This window comes from Ceratotherium simum, chromosome 10, assembly GCF_057802395.1.
Source record: "Ceratotherium simum simum isolate JZ-2026a chromosome 10, ASM5780239v1, whole genome shotgun sequence".
Taxonomy (NCBI): Eukaryota; Metazoa; Chordata; class Mammalia; order Perissodactyla; family Rhinocerotidae; genus Ceratotherium; species Ceratotherium simum.
This window is the reverse complement of record NC_141909.1, coordinates 16,274,622-16,293,395: the sequence shown is the minus strand read 5'-3', so window position 1 is coordinate 16,293,395 and position 18,774 is coordinate 16,274,622. Positions and strand designations below refer to the sequence as shown.

Genomic DNA, 18,774 nt, shown 5'->3' with positions numbered 1-18,774 from the left:
TTATCAGCTCATTTGTGATCAAGTGCTCTGTATAGGAATGAATGAATGAATGAATGAATGGATGAATGGATGGATGAATGAGCTTATTCTACATCTCTGCCCACTTTCTCCGGTTCTTTTGGTCAATAATCACCCAGGCGCTTCCTGAAGAAAGAGATCGTCTAGACCTTTGTCTGTACAAAGTTACATACCAAAAATACATCACCAAAAACTTCACACACAGAGACAAAAATGAAAGACATTATTTCCATCAAAGGAATATGGAGTCAATTGTAATTTTTCTTCCTTGTATTAAAAAGGCATATTAGTTCCTTCCTTTGCATAATTAGAAGTGGCTGGATAGATTTCATCTGATTTTTTTCTCTAAAAACTGCCTAAGGATTAAAAGCAAGCATGGAAAGATTTATTCCCAAAGTAAATATTTAGGAGACAGCTATGGCACCTTAATACTTGCTTCTTTGAACACAGTAATTAAGGAATTTAGATAACTATGCTGATATACTTCAAATGTTCATTTAGAATATCTTAGTGTTCTGTATTTGTCAGTGCATTTCCCACAAACCATGTGCTTTTAAATATGAATCTATTGGGCTTTCTTGTACTTGATGTTTCATTATGATTTCTCTCACCTGACACAATTCGGCTGAGAAAGTCCCAGTTTTCAGGTTTGTCTGTGAAAAACTTACATGCAATGCTTATCGTTGTTATTGTTTTGTGAGGAAGATCAGCCCTGAGCCAACATCTGATGCCAATCCTCCTCTTTTTTTTTTTTTGCTGAGGAAGATTGGCCCTGAGCTAACATCCATGTCCTTCCTCCTCTACTTTATACGGGACACCGCCACAGCATGGCTTGACAAGTGGTGCATAGGTGCGCACCCGGGATCTGGGCCTGCGAACGCCAGTTGTCCACAGTGGAGCGAGTACACTTAACTGCTGCGCCACCAGGCTGGCCCCTGTAATGCTTATCGTTTTGCTCTTTTGTATTATATTAGAGTCTGTTTGCATATTTTCCATAGAGAACTAGGGGCTACTCAAGGCTGTTCTTGGGATTCACCTTTTATATGTGTAATCTACATGCTTTAGGAAGAATAGGACGAGAAATCTGGTGTGCTTGCCAAGTAATCTCCCAGTTTCTTCCAAATTGGAGTCTCGTTTGCAGAATACTCAACTGATAGTAATAAGTCCTAATCAAATCAAATACCTGAGTTTGGGTCCTTCCAAATGGAAGAAAGGGTCCCTGAGAGGGCCCTTCTGTGGAACAACAAAAGCCTCTGAGTTAAGGATGTGTCACAGATCTGTTCTCTGCCTACGTACACAGAAAAATGGGCCAAGGGTCCTGCATGGTAATCATACAAACTTGTTCTCTTGTGCAGCTCCAGGGAATTTGAGCAAGTTCCTGAAAACAGCAGCTCCCCAGGGAACTATCTTCTGAAAGAATTGTGCAACTTCATATTTTCCAGAAAGGACTCAGCAGGGAAATTTTTTAAATTTCCCCTCTGATGTGCTGAGAGAGAGGGCAGTTCTCACCTGCCTGAATGGTTGAGGAAATGAGTTCCAAAAGTAGGACTGGAGCCTTGCCAAGAGAGTCTGCACTGTAACTCTGTCCTCAAATGCCCCATAGGTAGAGGGTGTGGCCTGGAAAAAAGTTTAGACATAATAATTTTCCATTCAATCATCATAATAAGTACAGGTCTCATAGTCAGTTGATTTGGGTTGCTTGGGCCATTGTAGAACTGATTGGAATGCCACATATCTGACCTGATTAAGAAGGCCAAAAGCAAGGGAAAGCCACTAACATTTCAGAGATCAGTGATTTTGGCCAAATTTATGACTGAATCAATGTCTGCGAAGGGTTCCAAATGACTGTTAGGGCATCAGACTTTATAATGCCCAGAAGTCACTGATCAACTATTGAATTAGTGTAGTTATGCTCTTAATTGATCACAAACTATGGATATTTCTCCACTTTATTTGACTTGCAAGAGTGTTATCCAACATCTAGGGAGCATTCATTTTGGGGAAACACACTGCATCCAGGGAGCAATGAATATTTATAAAATATGGCCTTTGCCTTAGGGTATTTCACAGTCTCCACTAAGAACACACTCTCAGCTCATTGATGAAGCTTGAATAAAGAACAAAATGTAGAGCAGGAAGATCTTTCTTTGGGAGTCTTGAAAGGAAGCAAAACATCACTGGAAAGGAAGCATCAGTGCTCCCAGTCTCTGAGGGGCCAACTGTTGATGTCATGGATAACTGAAGGGAACCAGAGTCTCACAGAGGATGAAAACAGGAGGCAGAATAATGGCAAAGGGTAGATATTTACTACAGGTTTGCCAAATAATTATAATATCAAGCCACTGTAGTACGACTCATTCAGTAAGTGTCAAAATCCCCAGGCAGGAATAAAACAAAAGAGTATATGAAAAAGAACAGATAGAAATCTTGGAAATAAAAAAGAATCAATGTAATAAAAAAATTGTATTAAACTCTAGACTGAATTAAATCTACTAGTTGGGAGAATCATCCAGAATGTAGCACAGAGATAAAGAGATGAGAACCATGAAAATGCATTGAAGACATATATGCAAGATAGATTGAGATTCTTTAATGTAGGCCTAATAGGAGTGAGAGAAGTCGAGAATGATCTCTGACATGGCAACAATATTCAAAAGAATATTTGATGAAAGAGATGACTTTCCAGACCCAGGAAGCAGAATGCTAAGCAGGGTAAAATAAAATGAATTCACATTTTAATATATCATAACATAATGGTATATCATCAAAGATAAGAATCATAAAAGCTCTCATGAAGAAAAGACAGATAACTTACAACATAAAAACAATTAAACTTAAAGGGGACTTTTCATCAAGACTTGATGCTGGGAGACAACAATGAAGTAAGATCTCCTAAATGATGAGGGAAAATAATTGCCATATATGAGTCCTATACCCAGCTAAACTATCATCAACATTGTTTTTGTTGTCGTTGTTGTCGTGGTGGTGGTGATGGTGGTGGTGGTGGTGGGATTGATGGGGGAAGGGGATGGGAAAAATTGTCTTTTCCCCCAGATATACAACAACTAAGAAAGTTGACTACATGTGTCTAAGTCTGCTCGAGCTGCTATAATGAAATACCATAGGCTGAGTGACTTAACATACATTTATTTCTCACAGTTCTGAAGGCTGGGAAATCCAAGATCAAGGTGCTGGCCAATTCAGTTCCTGGTGACACCCTCTTTCTGGCTTGAGATGGCCATCTTCTTGCTGTATCCTCACAAGGCTGGTAGAGAGAAAGAGAGAGAGAGCTCTGGTGTATCTTCTTATAAGGGCACTAATCCCTGCATGAGGACCCCACCCTCATGACCTAATCACCTCCCAAATACCCCCACCTCCTAATAGCATTACACTGGAGGTTAGGGCTTCAACATATGAACTTGTGGGGGACACAAACATTCTGTCCATAACACTACCCCTGTATCCTCAATAAAAGAATGTAAATAAAGTACTTTATAAGAAGAAAAATAAATCCAGGATAAAGGAGTGAGGCTGGAAACAATGAGAAGCCCAGAAATTGAGTAATGTATATTGGCAAAAGTTAGTAAATATTTATTGATAAATTTAACTAATTTTTGTAAAATAAAAATAAATAATTAATTGCATTGTGTTTTTTAAAAGATGGAGCTTTAAATAACAATAATAAAAAGTATTTTATATCTAATTGCTGCTAAAATTTAATTGACTATTGTCTGATTTTTTTCATGGCAGCTGTAATTTCTTAGCCTCAGGCTCTATACAATAAACACATCCATTTTCATGACCAGTTGTTTTTTAAATAAACCTTTTATTTTAGATAGTTTTAGATTTACACAAAAGTCACACAGACCCAGACTCCCCTATTATTAACATCTTACCTTACTATGGAACATTTGTCACAACTAAGGGACCAAGATTTGCACATTATTAGTAACTAAACTCCATACTTTATTTGGATTTCACTAGTTTTTTCCTAATGCCCCATTTCTGTTCCAGGATCCATCCGGGATAACACATTACACTTAGTAGTCACGTTTCTTTAGCCTCCTTTGGTCGATGACAGTTTCTCAGATTTTTCTTTTTTTGATGAGTTTGACAGTTTGGAGAAGTACTGGTTGGGTACTTTGTAGAATGTTCTTTAATGTTGGTTTGTCTGATGTTTTTTTCACAACTAGACTGGGGTGATATGTTTTGGAGAGAAAGACCACAAGGCAAAGTGCCGTTGTCATCACATCAGATCAAGAGGACATACTAGCACATGACAACATGACTTATCATTAATGATGTTCATCTTGATCATCTGGCCCAGATAGTGTTTGCCATTTTTTTCCACTCCGCTTTCCATAATCTCTTTGGAATCTAGTCACTAAGCACGGCCTACACTCAAGGAATGGGGAGTTAAGCTCTGTCTCCTTGAGGGAGATATCTACATAAATTATTTGGAATTCTTCTGTACAGTATATTTGTCTCTTATCCTCATTGACTTATTTATTTATAATCATTCATTTATATCAGTATGGACCCATGGATATTTATTTTATACTTTGGATTATAATCCAACTCTATTTTGTTACTCAAATTGTTCCAGCTTTGGCCACTGAGAGCGCTGTCAAGTTGGCTCTTGTGTCCCTTTTATGTGGCCCCATTGTTTTGTTTTTGCACTTCCTTACTTTCTGGTACTTCAAGATGTTTGTGCTCATCTTATACATTCCCTGCCCCAGCCCTAGAAGCAGCATATCTCCAAGGAGACTGGCTCCTTTATCATGACCAGTTTTCAAACAACCCCCATACAAAAAGAAAACCAAACTCCTGTGATTAGAAACACATTATTTCTAGCTCCTTCTTTGCCAACAGAGCTCTGTCCTACCAGAAAATGTGCTGCTGTGAGCTAGCCCATGAAGAGCACCACTGACACAAGGGTTTTTGACCTGAGAAGCTTTTAAAATATCAAGATGCTTGGGCCATGCACTTGGGGATTCAGATTCAGGAGATCTGAGAGGATGTCCACACACTTTCTGTTAAGTTTCATAGGTGGCTATGGTGAGCCACCAGGGTTGAAGACAATGTATAAATTGTCCAGCTTTAAAATGTTTAACATTTAATAGTCTATCATTCATTGAGTAACTACTATGGGCTACATATATGATCTTATTTAATCACCACAACAATCTTAGAAATTAAGATTATCATCCTGTGTTAACAAAGATTGAGTAACTTGCTTAAGGTCACAGAATGTGTGTGTCTGTGCTGAAAACAGTTTTAATTGAAGTCACAGCTCATGTTCAATTTTTTACCATATTGCTTCCCATTTAACAATGTTTCTATAAAGTGGCTTATATAAAGGTAAATGGCTCTTCATTCTCATAGTTTGCTGGCCACTGGAAACTGTTTACTTTCCCATATTTCATAGCCATTTATCCTTTTTCACAGTAGCTGAAATAATACACTGTGTACAACTGAATAGCCAAATCAAATTATTCTGGACTTTGATAAATTTGCTATTAAAGGCTATTCAGTGGAGGGGGAGGAAAGCTAAAGCAAGAGAGGATGGAGAGAGAACTTACATTATATAATTGTATTTAATATTTGGCTTAATTTCATCCTAATAGCAAGGCAAAATATGAGATCCTTAATTATGACTGAAGTTGCAAAAATACAACATGGATTTTAAACAAAGTCTCTAAAAGGCAACAAATTTAGGGATCAACCAGTTCTAAAACTTCTAATCTTCAGGTGAGGATTCTTGACAAAAACATAGATATCCACACTAAGCTACAACAAGAGACAGAGAGTGTGTATACTGTTTTCCATTGCTGCATAACAAATTACCACTAACTTAGAGGGCTTAAAACAACACCCATTTATTAGCTCATGGTTCTGTAGGTTAGTAGTCTGTTGAAACATCATTAATAATGGTGTCACCAGGCTGAGTTCTCATCTGGAGGCTTAGGGAAGATTCTGCTTCCAAGCTCATTCAGATTGTTGGCAGAATCCAATCCCTTGTGGTTGTAGGACTGAAGGCCTTGTGTCCTTGCTGGCTGTCAGCTGGACGCTGTGCTCAGCTCCTAGAGGCTGCCTGCATACCATGCCATGTGGCTTCGCCATGTCCCTCATGTCCAGTCCCTTCATGCTTCAAGTTTCTCTGACTTCCCTCTTTCTGACTTCTAGACCCAGAGATGGGGCCCACCAGTAAATCCCCTTATCTTAAGGTCAACTGATTTGGGACATTAATTACACCTGCAAAATCCCTTCACAACACCACCTAGATTAGTACTAGTTATTGAATAACTAAAAAAGGATGTATGTACACTAGGGAACAGGAATTTGGGGAACACCTTAGAATTCTGCCTACCACAGAAAGAAAGGGAGAGAGAAGAGAAGAGGGGGAGACACGGAGCATCACGAACAAAATCATTTTGTTTTCATCTCTCTGTTTGGTCTGTCTTTATTTCTACTTCTATATTTCTTTCCCTTTTCTCTCAGTCTCCTTCTAACCAAAATGTTATCTGCATTGAGTTTTACATTGCAGGTGAAACTGAATTGTAAAGTCGAAATGCCCTTAAATTTATCTAATCCTGGGGTTTGCCAACCTTTTTCTGAACAGTGGGGATTCTAATGTGGAGTCAGCTACTTGCTGACTTTGTCCCTCCTGTCAGGAATCCCAGCAAACCCTAGGAAAAGACCTACAGTATCAGTCAATCCAAACAGCCCCCAGAGGACCCAATCTGCTAGGAGGGATTCCCAAGCTATTCCTTTCCATTTGGATCTGAGGAGGTCATGTAAGGCCACACAGGCCATTTGTGTTAGGTAAAGGCATGGAACCCAGATTGTCTCATGCTAAGCCAGCATGGTTCCAACAGGACCCAAGGGGTTTGTACTTCATATTCAGTGCCAATGTGTAGGACATACAGTTGCACTCTCAAAAAAAAAAAAAAAGTTAGATTTCTTGTTGTTACATGGTCCTTGAATTATGCCCTTTTTTCCTGCTTGTTACTAGATTTTTTAAAAAAAATTCTCATCTCTGTATCAGAAGAAAGCCTTATCAGAAAATTTAACAGTCCTAGTTTGAGGGCCTTGTGCATTGGTTCTCAAAGCTTGACAAACTCCACAGAATTACTTGGGGAGAATGAGTAGGCCCTACCCAGACCAAATGAATCAGAACTCCTGGGGGACTGTGACAGGAATCTGCACTATAACAAGCCCCTTCCCCAGGTGACCATGACACTTGCTAAATTTGAATTCAACTGATCTAGAGTTTAAATGAAATTCAGTGAAATAATGAATGCGAATTTCCTTGGTACAGGGTTTCTCAGACTGTTCCATGACCTTAATAGGCAACTCTTTAAAAATAAAATTCTACACAAAGATGTATCTTCTAAAATGTATTTAAAATATATATGTAAGACCAACATTAAATATATTTATACAGAGGTTATTATTAAAGTAGGGTAATCTCCCTTTTAAAATGGTACAACACACTTGGGGAGACCAGGAAGTAAGGTCACCTGATGCATTAATGTACGACACCTGTGGGCATGTAGGCACATTTGTCAACACACTGTGACATGCTGTCTATTCAATAATTACCAGCCTGTTATGACTCCCATAATCTCAGTACATATTTGTGACAGCATTCAATGTTCATCGTATATTAAAACACTTATTCTACTCAACTTTTCTCATTCATGTATCTAAAAGATGGCAGTTTTAAACAAAAAGCCAATCTTGTGGCTCTGAACAAACAAAAAGTTGAACCATTAAGAAGGTAGATGAATAATTTCAGCCTCCAGATCCTGAAAAACTGGAAGGTGAGCTATGCAAGATGAAATAATTAATGATTTTTGGAGCAGCCCATTGCAAAGATACCCAAATATTGCAAAACATACAGTGTGTGCTCTTCTTCCCTTTGCTACAACACCCTCTGTGCTCCAACAAAAACAAAATAAATGAATAGACTAGATGTTGCACCTGATATGAAGTTCTGACTCAGCCCTAATGTTCCAAATGTTAATAACTGATGAAGAGAGAGATGTAAAATAGAGTTCATTAAAAATTTATTCAGTGTGGTGCGATTTATAATACACAGTGTAAACTGAAAGATGCTTTATTTTAATCTTTATATCGTTTGTTCTCAATGAAGTTGATTTGTATGTTATTATTATATTGTATATAAAAAGCACATAAATTATCAATAATAAAAGACAATTCAATAAAAATTGAGCAAAAGATTTGAACAGACCTCTCACTAAAGAAAATCTACATGGCAAATAAACAGATGCAAAGATATTCAACACCACTAGCCATTAAGGACATGCAAGTTAAAACCAAATGAGATACCACTACACACCCATTCGAATGGCTAAAACTAAAAAAGACTGACAATACCAAGTGTTGGTGAGGATGTGGAGAAGCTTGAATTCTCATTCATTGTTTAACACAAGAGAAATTTATTCTCTTACAGTTCTGGAGGCCAGAGGTCCAAAATTAAGGTGCATGTAGGGCTGCACTCCCGGAGGCTCTAGCAGAGAATCCTTCCTCTTTCAGCTTCTGGTGAGTGTCGGCATTCCCTGTCTCCTGGATGCATCTCTCTCTGCTCCGTCATCACATCACCTCTGTTCCACAAGACTATCTCTCAACTCCCTCCGCCTCGCTCTCATAAGGATACATGTGATAGCACTTACGGCAAGCCCAGATAACCCTGAATAAATTCCTCCTCTCAGTCTTTAACTTAATCACATCTTTTGCCGCATCAGGTAATTTTCACAGGTTCTGGGGATTAGGATGCAGATGTATCTTCAGGCCACTACATAACCCAAATGTCCATCAAGTGGTGAAAGGACGAATAAATTCTGATATATCCATACAGTGGAATATCACTCAAGCACAAGTAGGAACTAGCTATTGATAAATGTAACAACATGGATGAATTTCAAAAGCACTCTGCTAAGTAAAAAAACCCAGATTCAAAAGACTACAAACTGTATGATTCCATTTATATGATATTCTAGAAAAGACAACACCATAGGGATAGAAACCTGATCAGTGGTTGCCAAGGGCTGGAGATGCAAGAAGGGGAATGACTTCAAAGGGACATGAGGGAATTTGGTGGGTGATGGAAATGTTATATATAGTGATTATGGTGTTGGTCACAGGACTATAGACATTTCAAAACTCATGAAACTGCACACTTAAAATTGGTGAATTTTATTTTATATAAAACTGCCTCAATAAACCTACTTTTAAACAAGCATATCCATCAAATTTTGATAATTTCATGCATGTAATCTGAGAACGTTTTTTGAGCTCCTGATAATGTTCTGTCAATATGTTATAATTTTTCATTGTTCTGTGGTTTAAAAAAAGTTGGGAAAATTTCCTTCCCTCCTTCTGTCTCTCCTCCTTAGAATACATTATCAGGCACTGTGGTGAAGAAGATTAGAAGAAGAATTCTATACCAAGACCACATTTGTCCAAGTACATGGAAGTCCTCTAAGCTTCTGGAATGTCTCATAACTCACCAGCCCTACAGAATTTCTTCGCCAGCCCACTGCACCCATCTCTTAATCAGTTCCTGGCCTTCATCTCTCTCCATTTAGATCCCTTCTCCATAGTGACACCAAAATTACCTTCCTAAAAACCAAATCTGATCATGTAAATCTTAGGCTTAAAAATTTTTTTTTCCCCCTGTAAGATAAATTCATAGGCTGTGCCAGTTAGACCTCTTAATAATACACTCTTAAACCTGTCTACCTGTCTTCCAGCCTCATCATCTTCCACCTTCCATAATGTACACTCTTTGTTTCTGACTTCTGAACATCTTACTATTTCCTATATCCAGTGCATTTCACACTCCTGTATTTTTGCTTATATTCTTCCTGGTTTCCAATACCCGCTCCCTGCAGCTCACCTCATCATATGATGATCGTTTTAGGCCTCAGGCCACTGCCTATCTCTCAACCAATATGGTGGCAAGGGAATGAGATTTCGCTGATGGTTTGGACCAGCAGTTCTCAACTCTGCTCATTAGACTCACCCCTCACTTCAGAGATCCTGATTCAGTTGCTGTAGGTGTGTCTGGGCGTTAGAGCAGCTCCCCACGTGACTTTAATGGGTAGCCGGGTTTGTGAACCATTGGCTTCCGCCAAGCCAAGACAACTACAAGTGGCTGCCACTCGTTGGGGGAGGGGTTGATGGATGCCGGGAGACAACCGGCACAATTGCAGTTGCACTGCTGCGTTCTGTTGAGGCAAATGCTCCTTGAAGAGAGCTACCTTGAATTCAGTAACACTTTAAAATGAAATTGTTTTTACGAATCCCATCCCCTACATAAATTTGAAAAACAGAGCTACATGTTTTCTGGACATTCCATTTGGTTTAGTCTACAGGTAACGCTTGGTGAGCATATATCCAGGAATCGCCTCCCAACAGTTCTTCGTGGCCTTTGTCCACTGGACGGGAACCGCTAAATTCATATACCAGCTGCCAGCTTTCCTGGGCCTCCTGTAGAGACAATAAGGGACAGGATGGTCATGGTAGGTATACGGGCCATCGATAGAGGTAAAGAGTGCTAGGCACTTCCGCTTCCTTGCAGCGCCCAGAGTCTCGGAAGGTTATCTGTGATTGTGTGTGAGTGTGTACACACACACACACACACACATTCAGGCTGCCTTGAGTGCCTGCGGGTAACACGAGGGAAGCCCACCTACTGCGCGCAGGTGAAGAGTGGCGGGCCAGGTGAGAACAAATAGGCATCATCACATTCCCTTTTGTGGGCAGGACGGGATCTCTTCAAACTATATCCAAGCCTGCCTTGCCCATTCCATGCGTGCTTCGTTCTTTCTTTTCTTGTGGCCAGGGAACTAACAGAGTGCAGTTTCCCCTAAAAACATTCTAGAAAAGCCCATCCTCAGCGCGCCCTTGGTTAGGAGTCCATACTCATACTCATGGCTACAAGGTAGCCATGACTGCGGCGTCTACACAGCCCTTCCTGGGGCCGCTTATCCCTTCCACCTTCCCACCGGCGGAGGACACCCTGCGGCAGAGCTGGGAGAAGCCCTCGCTCAGCCCTGGACCTCCTCGTGGGAACGCGCCGGAGATCGCTCTCCCCTGGGGCCCGTGAGGCGCCCCTCCTCGCCCCCGGGGCCCAGAGGCAGGGCCTGTGATCGCGTTCCAGGGAGCAGGCGGGCTCCCGGGCCGGCCCGGCAGAGGGCGGGCGCCTGTGATCTGCGGCCAGGGAGCGCGCGCGCCGAGCGTCCTGGGGCGCCCGCGCCGCGCCCGCCTCTGATCCCCGGCCAAGCGCAGCACGGAGCCCGCGCCCGATGCGCCTGCCGAAAGTGGCCGGGACAAAGGGGCCAGGGATCCGGGCTCAGGCCGGCGGCTTTGGTCTGCTGCAGTCCCCCGGAGGCCTCGTGCGCCCGTCTGCGCCCTGCCATTGACCAAGTGCAGCGAGGTTTCTCTAAAACCTTCCCAGCAGGGATCCCTAGTGTCCACTCGCTGCCAGACAGATCCGGGGGCCACCCAGCCCGAAGCCTGTACAGAACGCGGCTCTTGGGCTGCTTGTGGTGTGCGTGAGAAAAGGGGAAAAGGTGCTATCGGCTGTGCCTCTGGCTTGCTGATCATGTGTCCAGTTAGAGGAAACCTCTCTGGCATGGTGTTTTAGTTCAACACAGGGTGGTTATCAGAACAGGTGTGAATAGTTTAGCGAGAAAGAAACATTTCTTCCCTAAACGACTCCCTGTGCAAGCTCAAAGCAGACAAAAGCCCCACATTAGCATAGGTTATGCAAAGCCACCTGTTCAAATAACTCAGGCAAATAGTGAAAAGCAGCCTTGGAAAGAAGAAAAGAACTCAAAACTAAGGCAAATACTTGAACACAAGTCGAAGGATTAAGCTTCATCGCAGTAACCGGCGGGGAGGGGGAGAGGTGCTGTCCATTTGCAAAACAAACGTGCAGGGGTTATTTTTAGCAGCCTATTTGATTCCATTAGATGGTGAGATAGCAGGTTTCATAGCCTTGTCAAAATAAAAATATGGGAGAAATATCTACTCTGCTCTAATCCAGCAAGAATTTATTTTTGGAAATCCTGACTCCTGGTAATGAGTGAGCAGATATGATTTTGTTCTCAAACAATAGCTAGGCTCTGGAGAGGCTGTATCTCTGATTGTTGTTACTGCTTGCTGACATCCCAAGAAAACAAAAACACGATTTCATCATCATTCATTTTCAATATTTTTGAAATGTTATTTTTACATTTGTTTCGTGGCATAGAGCAAAGTGGGGGAAGGGGTGGGAATGCTGCAGAGAAAGGAGCCAAGAAAAACTTGACTTGGGGAGAGTGGGTGGGAGATCAAAGGGCTGCTGTGGCTGAGCGGGTGGGGAAGGACTAGGGCCCAGCAGTGCGGGAACTGAGCCCACTGATGCAATGGGAACATAGGCCAAGAAGGGGCTAGAACTGCCCTGAGACCAGGGCAAGAGGCCTCTGCCCTGAGCCACATATTTTAGAGGACTACATTGTGGCCCTGTTGACCTAGCCAGTCCCCCTGAGGTGAAACATCTGAGAGCCAAGGGAACACACCCATCCAGAGCCCATTCCTTCAGGTGTTCGCTAAGCAAAGTGTCATCCACAAACCACCAGCAGCATCAGCATTGCCTGGAAGCTGGTTAGAAATGCAGGCTCTCAGCCCTGCCCTCCGACATATAGCATGTTAATAACAGTCTACAATTTAACAAGACCCCCAGGTGGATTCTATTAAAGATCCAGATGCACTGATCTAGAACACTCAAGGTACCCAGGATCCCAGAATGGCCTGCCCAAATAGCCCTAGCCCGCTTTAAGAACCTGTATGGGCCTGTTGCCTGAGTCCATCCTTCCAAGGGCCACAGCACCAGGCAACATCGCTGGCTTGAGTAGTCCTGGGCCTGGGGGGCCCACTTGTGAAGGTCAGGAGGGGTAGACAGAACTTGCCTGTGCCATCTGGGATGTCCTTACTTGTGCACTCAAGGCTCTTTCAGGCTTGGGCTGTGGACATGGGCCAGCTCTCCCCATGCCTCCGTGTTTCAGCACAGAACTCTGAGAATCCCAGAATTCTAAATTTGAATCAGAGCCTTCCAGGTAGTTCCGAAGGATTATCGAGGTGGGAAGATAACACATATTTTATCGAACAACTTTGTCAGCTTGATTTTTACCTATTCAGACATGGGATATGTGGGCCTCCATTTGTGCTCTTGCTCTGGTTGGGAAAATATTAGGAGTGGGTCCTGCCAGTAGTAGATACTTCCTACATTAAAGCAGAGAAAAACCAGGAAGAATTGGTATAACATAGCACACTTAGCACACAAAGACACTGTCTCCAATCAATTACCTAAAAGTTTCAACTACGTCTGAATTTTTGATTTTGAGATATAGGTGACACTTGTTTGCCTGAAACAAGGATCAACCTGCTCAACTAATATTCAGTATGAAAGCCATTCATTCTTTTGACCAACAATGATTATTCTGCTCTGGTCCAGATGCCGTGTTTAGCCAGGCTCTGATGGCCTCAGAAACTCCCGTGGCACCTGAAGCAGGCTAAACCTCTCTACTAAGCAGGCCTGGTTCTTCAAGTTCCTTCCCACCAAGAATGATGAACTCCAAGTCAAATCCTACAAGATCCTTCAACCAACTCTGATCCACAGTGGATTTAAGAGATAATTTGCCTTAATAGGCAAGACTGGCATGTGGGTGATGCTCCAATGCGTATATCTGGCTGCACGAAGTGAAGCCAAATTCAATTGCCTATGTGTTATCCAGGATATTGGTGGTTTCCTTACTGTGATTTGATATTATTATTCAACCTGGTTGTTGAAATACCTTGACTGGTGAAGTTTCTGTCACGTTTACCAAGGATGAGTTCTTCCCTTCCAGATGGGTCACAAACACCCACTCCCTCAAATCATGGGTGGCATCCATTGCTTCTTCTATTAGGGAGAAAGCAATATGATAAACTCACTCGCGTTAAAGTGTTAGTGATTTAATGCTTTATACATTCATAAGAATACAGCATCTTATTTTTAGAAGGACCTCAAGGAAAGAGCACAAGGTATCCACATGAATGCATCACCAATGATGGCCCTTCAAGCCTCAGTGGGAAGATTTTCCCAGGGCTCCTTAAATCACAATACCTGGTCTACCTACTCCAAAACCAAGCCTTGAAGAGAGCTTCCTAGGACTGATGAAATCAATTGCTGACTCCAATATAGAACTTGTTCTCAAAAGGCTATACTGTCTCTATCCCAAAGACTAATAATCAGGAAATCCTTTCAGCTGGAGTCATGTTCTAATTAAGGGGAGAGGGAAGAAAGGTGAGAAAGCAAAGGAGAGAACCAAAAACTACCTGCAGACAGCTAACCTGTCCTCCTCCACGGGCCGGGCATTGAGGCTGGGCTGGCTTGTTGATACAGTCCACCTACTAGTCCTCACCTCCAGAGCCCAGATGCTTGAGAAAGACTTGAAAGTCCAAATTCCACCGATTCAAGTGAGTAATTGCCTCAGGTTCCTAGTTGTCATCAGCATCTCTGCCCATACATGTAAATCAGAAGCTCAAATGTTATGACAATATGGGGAAACACCAAGTTTCTCAAGGAAATTTGCCTAAACATTTCTCTTTGCCCTATTTTAGCTGCCTCCCCAAAAGACATATGGCAGCAAATCTAGACCCACTCTGTAATTTAGAAGCCAAAATTTCAGTGAAAACCAGATCTGGTATAGAATAGAACATTATTGTTGCTGTGTGGAAGTTGCATTGACAAAATAGGCTGTGTTCATCACTGTTAACTTCGTTTTCTTCTTAACTCTTTTGTAGTGATATTTACATATTTATAAAAAATATGACATTATTCATAAATAAAATATATAAATATATAAAAAATATATATTTATCTACATAAAATATAAACTCACCAATTTATCCTAACTGAAAGAGGCACTATGACTACTCTTTACGTATCTTCTGAGCTTTAAAAATAACCATGCTCGTTGTAGGTAATTTGGAAAATCTACAGAAATAAAAATCAGTGATAATCAAACCAGTCAGAAATAACTGTTAACATTTTGATTATTTAATTTCAGAGTTTTAAAGATACAAATGTGCTTTACAAAATGTTAAAAAAATTAGATAATTTTTCTCACATTAATATTATAAAATGAGTATTTACCCCACACCATTAAATTATCTTTGGAAAGACTATTTTATCGACTGCTTAATACGTTATTGCATGAGCACACCAAATTTGGACTCTTTTTGAAATTTAGCTTATTTCTATTTTTGATATTATAAGTAAATTGCAACAAGTATCTTTAAATATATTTTTTGTTGGAATTTATAGTTGTATCGTTTCAGTAGATTCCTAGAAGAGAAATTTTTGAGCCAAAATATAGGAACATTTTAAGGACCTTGACATGTGTTACCATGTGACACTTCAGAAAGTGTGTCCAATTCACACTTCCACTAGCATGTTTGAAAGGGCTTGGTTTGCTGTATCCTTGCCAACAGTAAGTACTGCTGTAACACTTGTAAATTGGAGAACACAATGTACCCTCATTATTTTCATTGTATTCACTATAAAACAACAGGGGAGAAAATCTGGAAATATTTAGTAAAAGAAATCAGAACATATCAATAGAACTTTAAAGTGATCAGAGATGTTAGTCTGTTTTGTGAAATCAGACATCTCTGTTTCTCAGCATTATTTCAAGTTGCCAAGGTGAAATTTCTTGAAAATGGTTTCCTCTTTGGAGGAAAGGAATTCTAGAATCAATATCCTTCTCTCGTGTGCTTGGTTACTACAGTTAAAAGGAGCATCAAAACAGCAATGGTGCTTTCTTATTAAGTTCAGTAGTGGCAGAGTCAGATCAATCATCAAACCAGGTGCTTAAGAAAACTAAGAAGGAGTTAGTTTATTTTCATATCAAGAAAATGAACACCAGAATAAACCTGACTGGCACAACTCCAGATAGAAATATCTATGTATCACTGGGAAAAAGAGAGCCTTCTGGATAAAATGAATTTACACGGGAACACATAGTTGGGGATAGTCTACAGTGCTTCTGCTAAGCAGCGATGAGCAGGCTGTGTGTTTCCAGCTCGTGCCCCTGAAGGCCCCAGGCATCCACTCCTAACAGCAGCTCTGTCATTGCAGAACCTCCACTCAGAACGCAGGTGGATCCCACAGGCGGCCACTGCCTTCAACAACAATGGAGTGAGTGACACAATCCTGGAAATTTGGCTCATCAGTGATCCGCATTTGGCATTTTTATATCCTTAAAAGATCACATAATGCTGTTTCTTGCCTGTGTGAAAAATAATTTTGTTAGCAGGAGGCACCTTGCCTCCACACGCTCCCTGGTGAGGGTGAGCTTCCGTCTCAAGCTAGACCGGAGCGCCGCAGCTGGGAGGAAGTTGTGAGAATCGTTCTCAGTCAACTCAAACTGGTCTGACGATTTTTATCACATCAAGTCACACATACCACAGAGGCAACTCTTACTTATCTGGATGTGGATTCTTCACTCTGTGGTTGAGCTGTGGAAAGTTTTTTTTTAACTTTTTATTTTGAAAAAATTTTAAATCTACGTAAAAGTTGCAGTAATAGTACAATAAACTCTTGTGTATCTTTCACCTAGGTTCACTCGCTCAACGTTTTTCCTACATTTGCTTTCTCTCTTTATAGATGGATAAACATACTGTTTCTGACCCAGGACCATATGCAATAAAAATGATTATATGTTATTATATGTTATATATAATATGTATCACATATATATGTAATAATTTTTGCTGAACCATTTGAGAGTAAGTTGCAGACATCATAACTCCTCACCACTAAAGACATCAGTGTGTATTTCCTAACAATAACAACATTCTCTTACATAACCGTGGTATAATGAGTAAATTCAGGAAATTTAACATTCATATAACTGTATTGTCTACTATACAATTCTCATTCAAATTTTACCAATTGTCTCCATATTGTCCTTTGTTTTGTTTTGTTTTGTTTTTATTTTATTTATTTTATTTTTTTTTTGTGAGGAAGATCAGCCCTGAGCTAACATCCATGCTAATCCTCCTCTTTTTGCTGAGGAAGACCGGCCCTGAGCTAACATCTATTGCCAATCCTCCTCCTTTTTTTTCCCCAAAGCCCCAGTAGATAGTTGTATGTCATAGCTGCACATCCTTCTAGTTGCTGTATGTGGGACGCGGCTTCAGCACAGTGGGACAAGCAGTGCGTCGGTGCGAGCCCGGGCATCCGCACCCGGGCCGCCAGTAGCGGAGCGTGAGCACTTAACCGCTAAGCCACGGGGCCGACCCCATACTGTCCTTACTGCATTTTTTTTTTGATCCAGCGTCACACAATGCTTTCACTTGTCACGTCTTTTCAGTTTCCATTTAATGTGAAACACTTTCTCAGCCTTTAATGGCCATTGACATTTTTTGTGTGTGTGAGGAAGATTCGCCCCGAGCTAACATCCATTGCCAATCCTCCTCTTTTTGCTGAGGAAGACTGGCCCTGGGTTAACATCCGTGCCCATCTTCCTCTACTTTATATGTGGGACACCGCCACTGCATGGGTTGATGAGCAGTGTGTATGTCCGTGCCCAGGATCTGAACCCGTGAACCCAGGGCTGCCGAAGTGGAGTGCGAAAACTTAACCACTATGCCACTGGCCCAGCCCCTTCCCACTGACATTTTTAAAGAGCACAGCCCAGTTGTTTTGTAGAATGTCTTCGATTTGGATTTGTCTGTTGATTTAGACTATATATATATATATATATATATATATATTTTTTTTTTTTTTTTTTTTTTCTTTTGGGGAGAGGCAAGAATACCACAAATGATGTGTTGTTGTCATTACCTCACACATCAGGAAACAAGGGTGTCAGTTGGTCCGTTGTTGGTAATGTTAACTCTGGTCACTTGGTTAGGGTGATGTCTGATGGATTTTTCCACTTTAAAGATAGAATTCTCCCCTCACGAACTAATTAATGTAGGAAGATACTTTCAGTCTATGAAAATGCCCTGTCTCCCTACCCCCCAAACATTCACCCTATATTCATTTAGCAGCTAAGGTTGAATTTTATCTGATATATGGCAATGATGGCTGCAACATGGTACTTTTTCTGTCAATCCTTCCACATTTATTGTTGGCATTCTACTGCAAAAAAAGAACGTTCCCTTTTATCTATCTATCATCTGTCTTATTAGAATCAGTATGGACTTACGGATTTTGAAAAATTTATCGTTATAAAATGGAAAATTTTAAAATTCTCAATCCTCTGTTGACTGTTCCTTTCTTCCTCACAACACTCCTAGCATGGTATAAACTCTGTCTCATCGAGACTCATTTTAATTTTTGTCTGGGTAGTCTGCAAAACTTAATTTTAAAAATGTTTTTCATGTAATGCCCTCCAAAATGAAATATGATTAACTTTTGGATCAAACACTGTTTTGGAATACCCAAAGCTTCCATCTATTGGGATGGATAATTGTGAGTTGGCTAGTTTTATGAGCATGGTTGCTGAATGAAAGACTGAATTTAGTCAGAAGCGTCCAATGTAAGCTTTCTCTAAAACATTCTTAGTGTATCTAAGTCTTGATTTTGGTTCTTCTTGAAAAATCATACAATCCCAGTGTTGATCCCCAAGGCAAGTTAGATGGGCCTGGAGTATAGATGGAGGTCTTATAGGGCTGGGGCATGTTATTCCT

The 18,774-nt window shown here is 40.9% G+C and overlaps 1 protein-coding gene across 3 annotated transcripts in view; it reads right to left on the bottom strand.

Moving 5' to 3' along the window:
• Nucleotides 1–8,124: 8,124 nt before the first annotated feature.
• The window catches only part of ABCC4 (ATP binding cassette subfamily C member 4 (PEL blood group)), a 274,730-nt gene continuing 264,080 nt past the window's right edge, over nucleotides 8,125–18,774 (bottom strand). For all 3 annotated transcript variants that reach the window (XM_087435920.1, XM_087435918.1, XM_087435921.1), the window contains one exon: nucleotides 8,125–10,536. In XM_087435920.1, coding sequence (XP_087292046.1) covers nucleotides 10,411–10,536 — 126 coding nt within the window. In that variant the 3' untranslated portion in view covers nucleotides 8,125–10,410. The remainder of the gene's footprint in view (nucleotides 10,537–18,774) is intronic.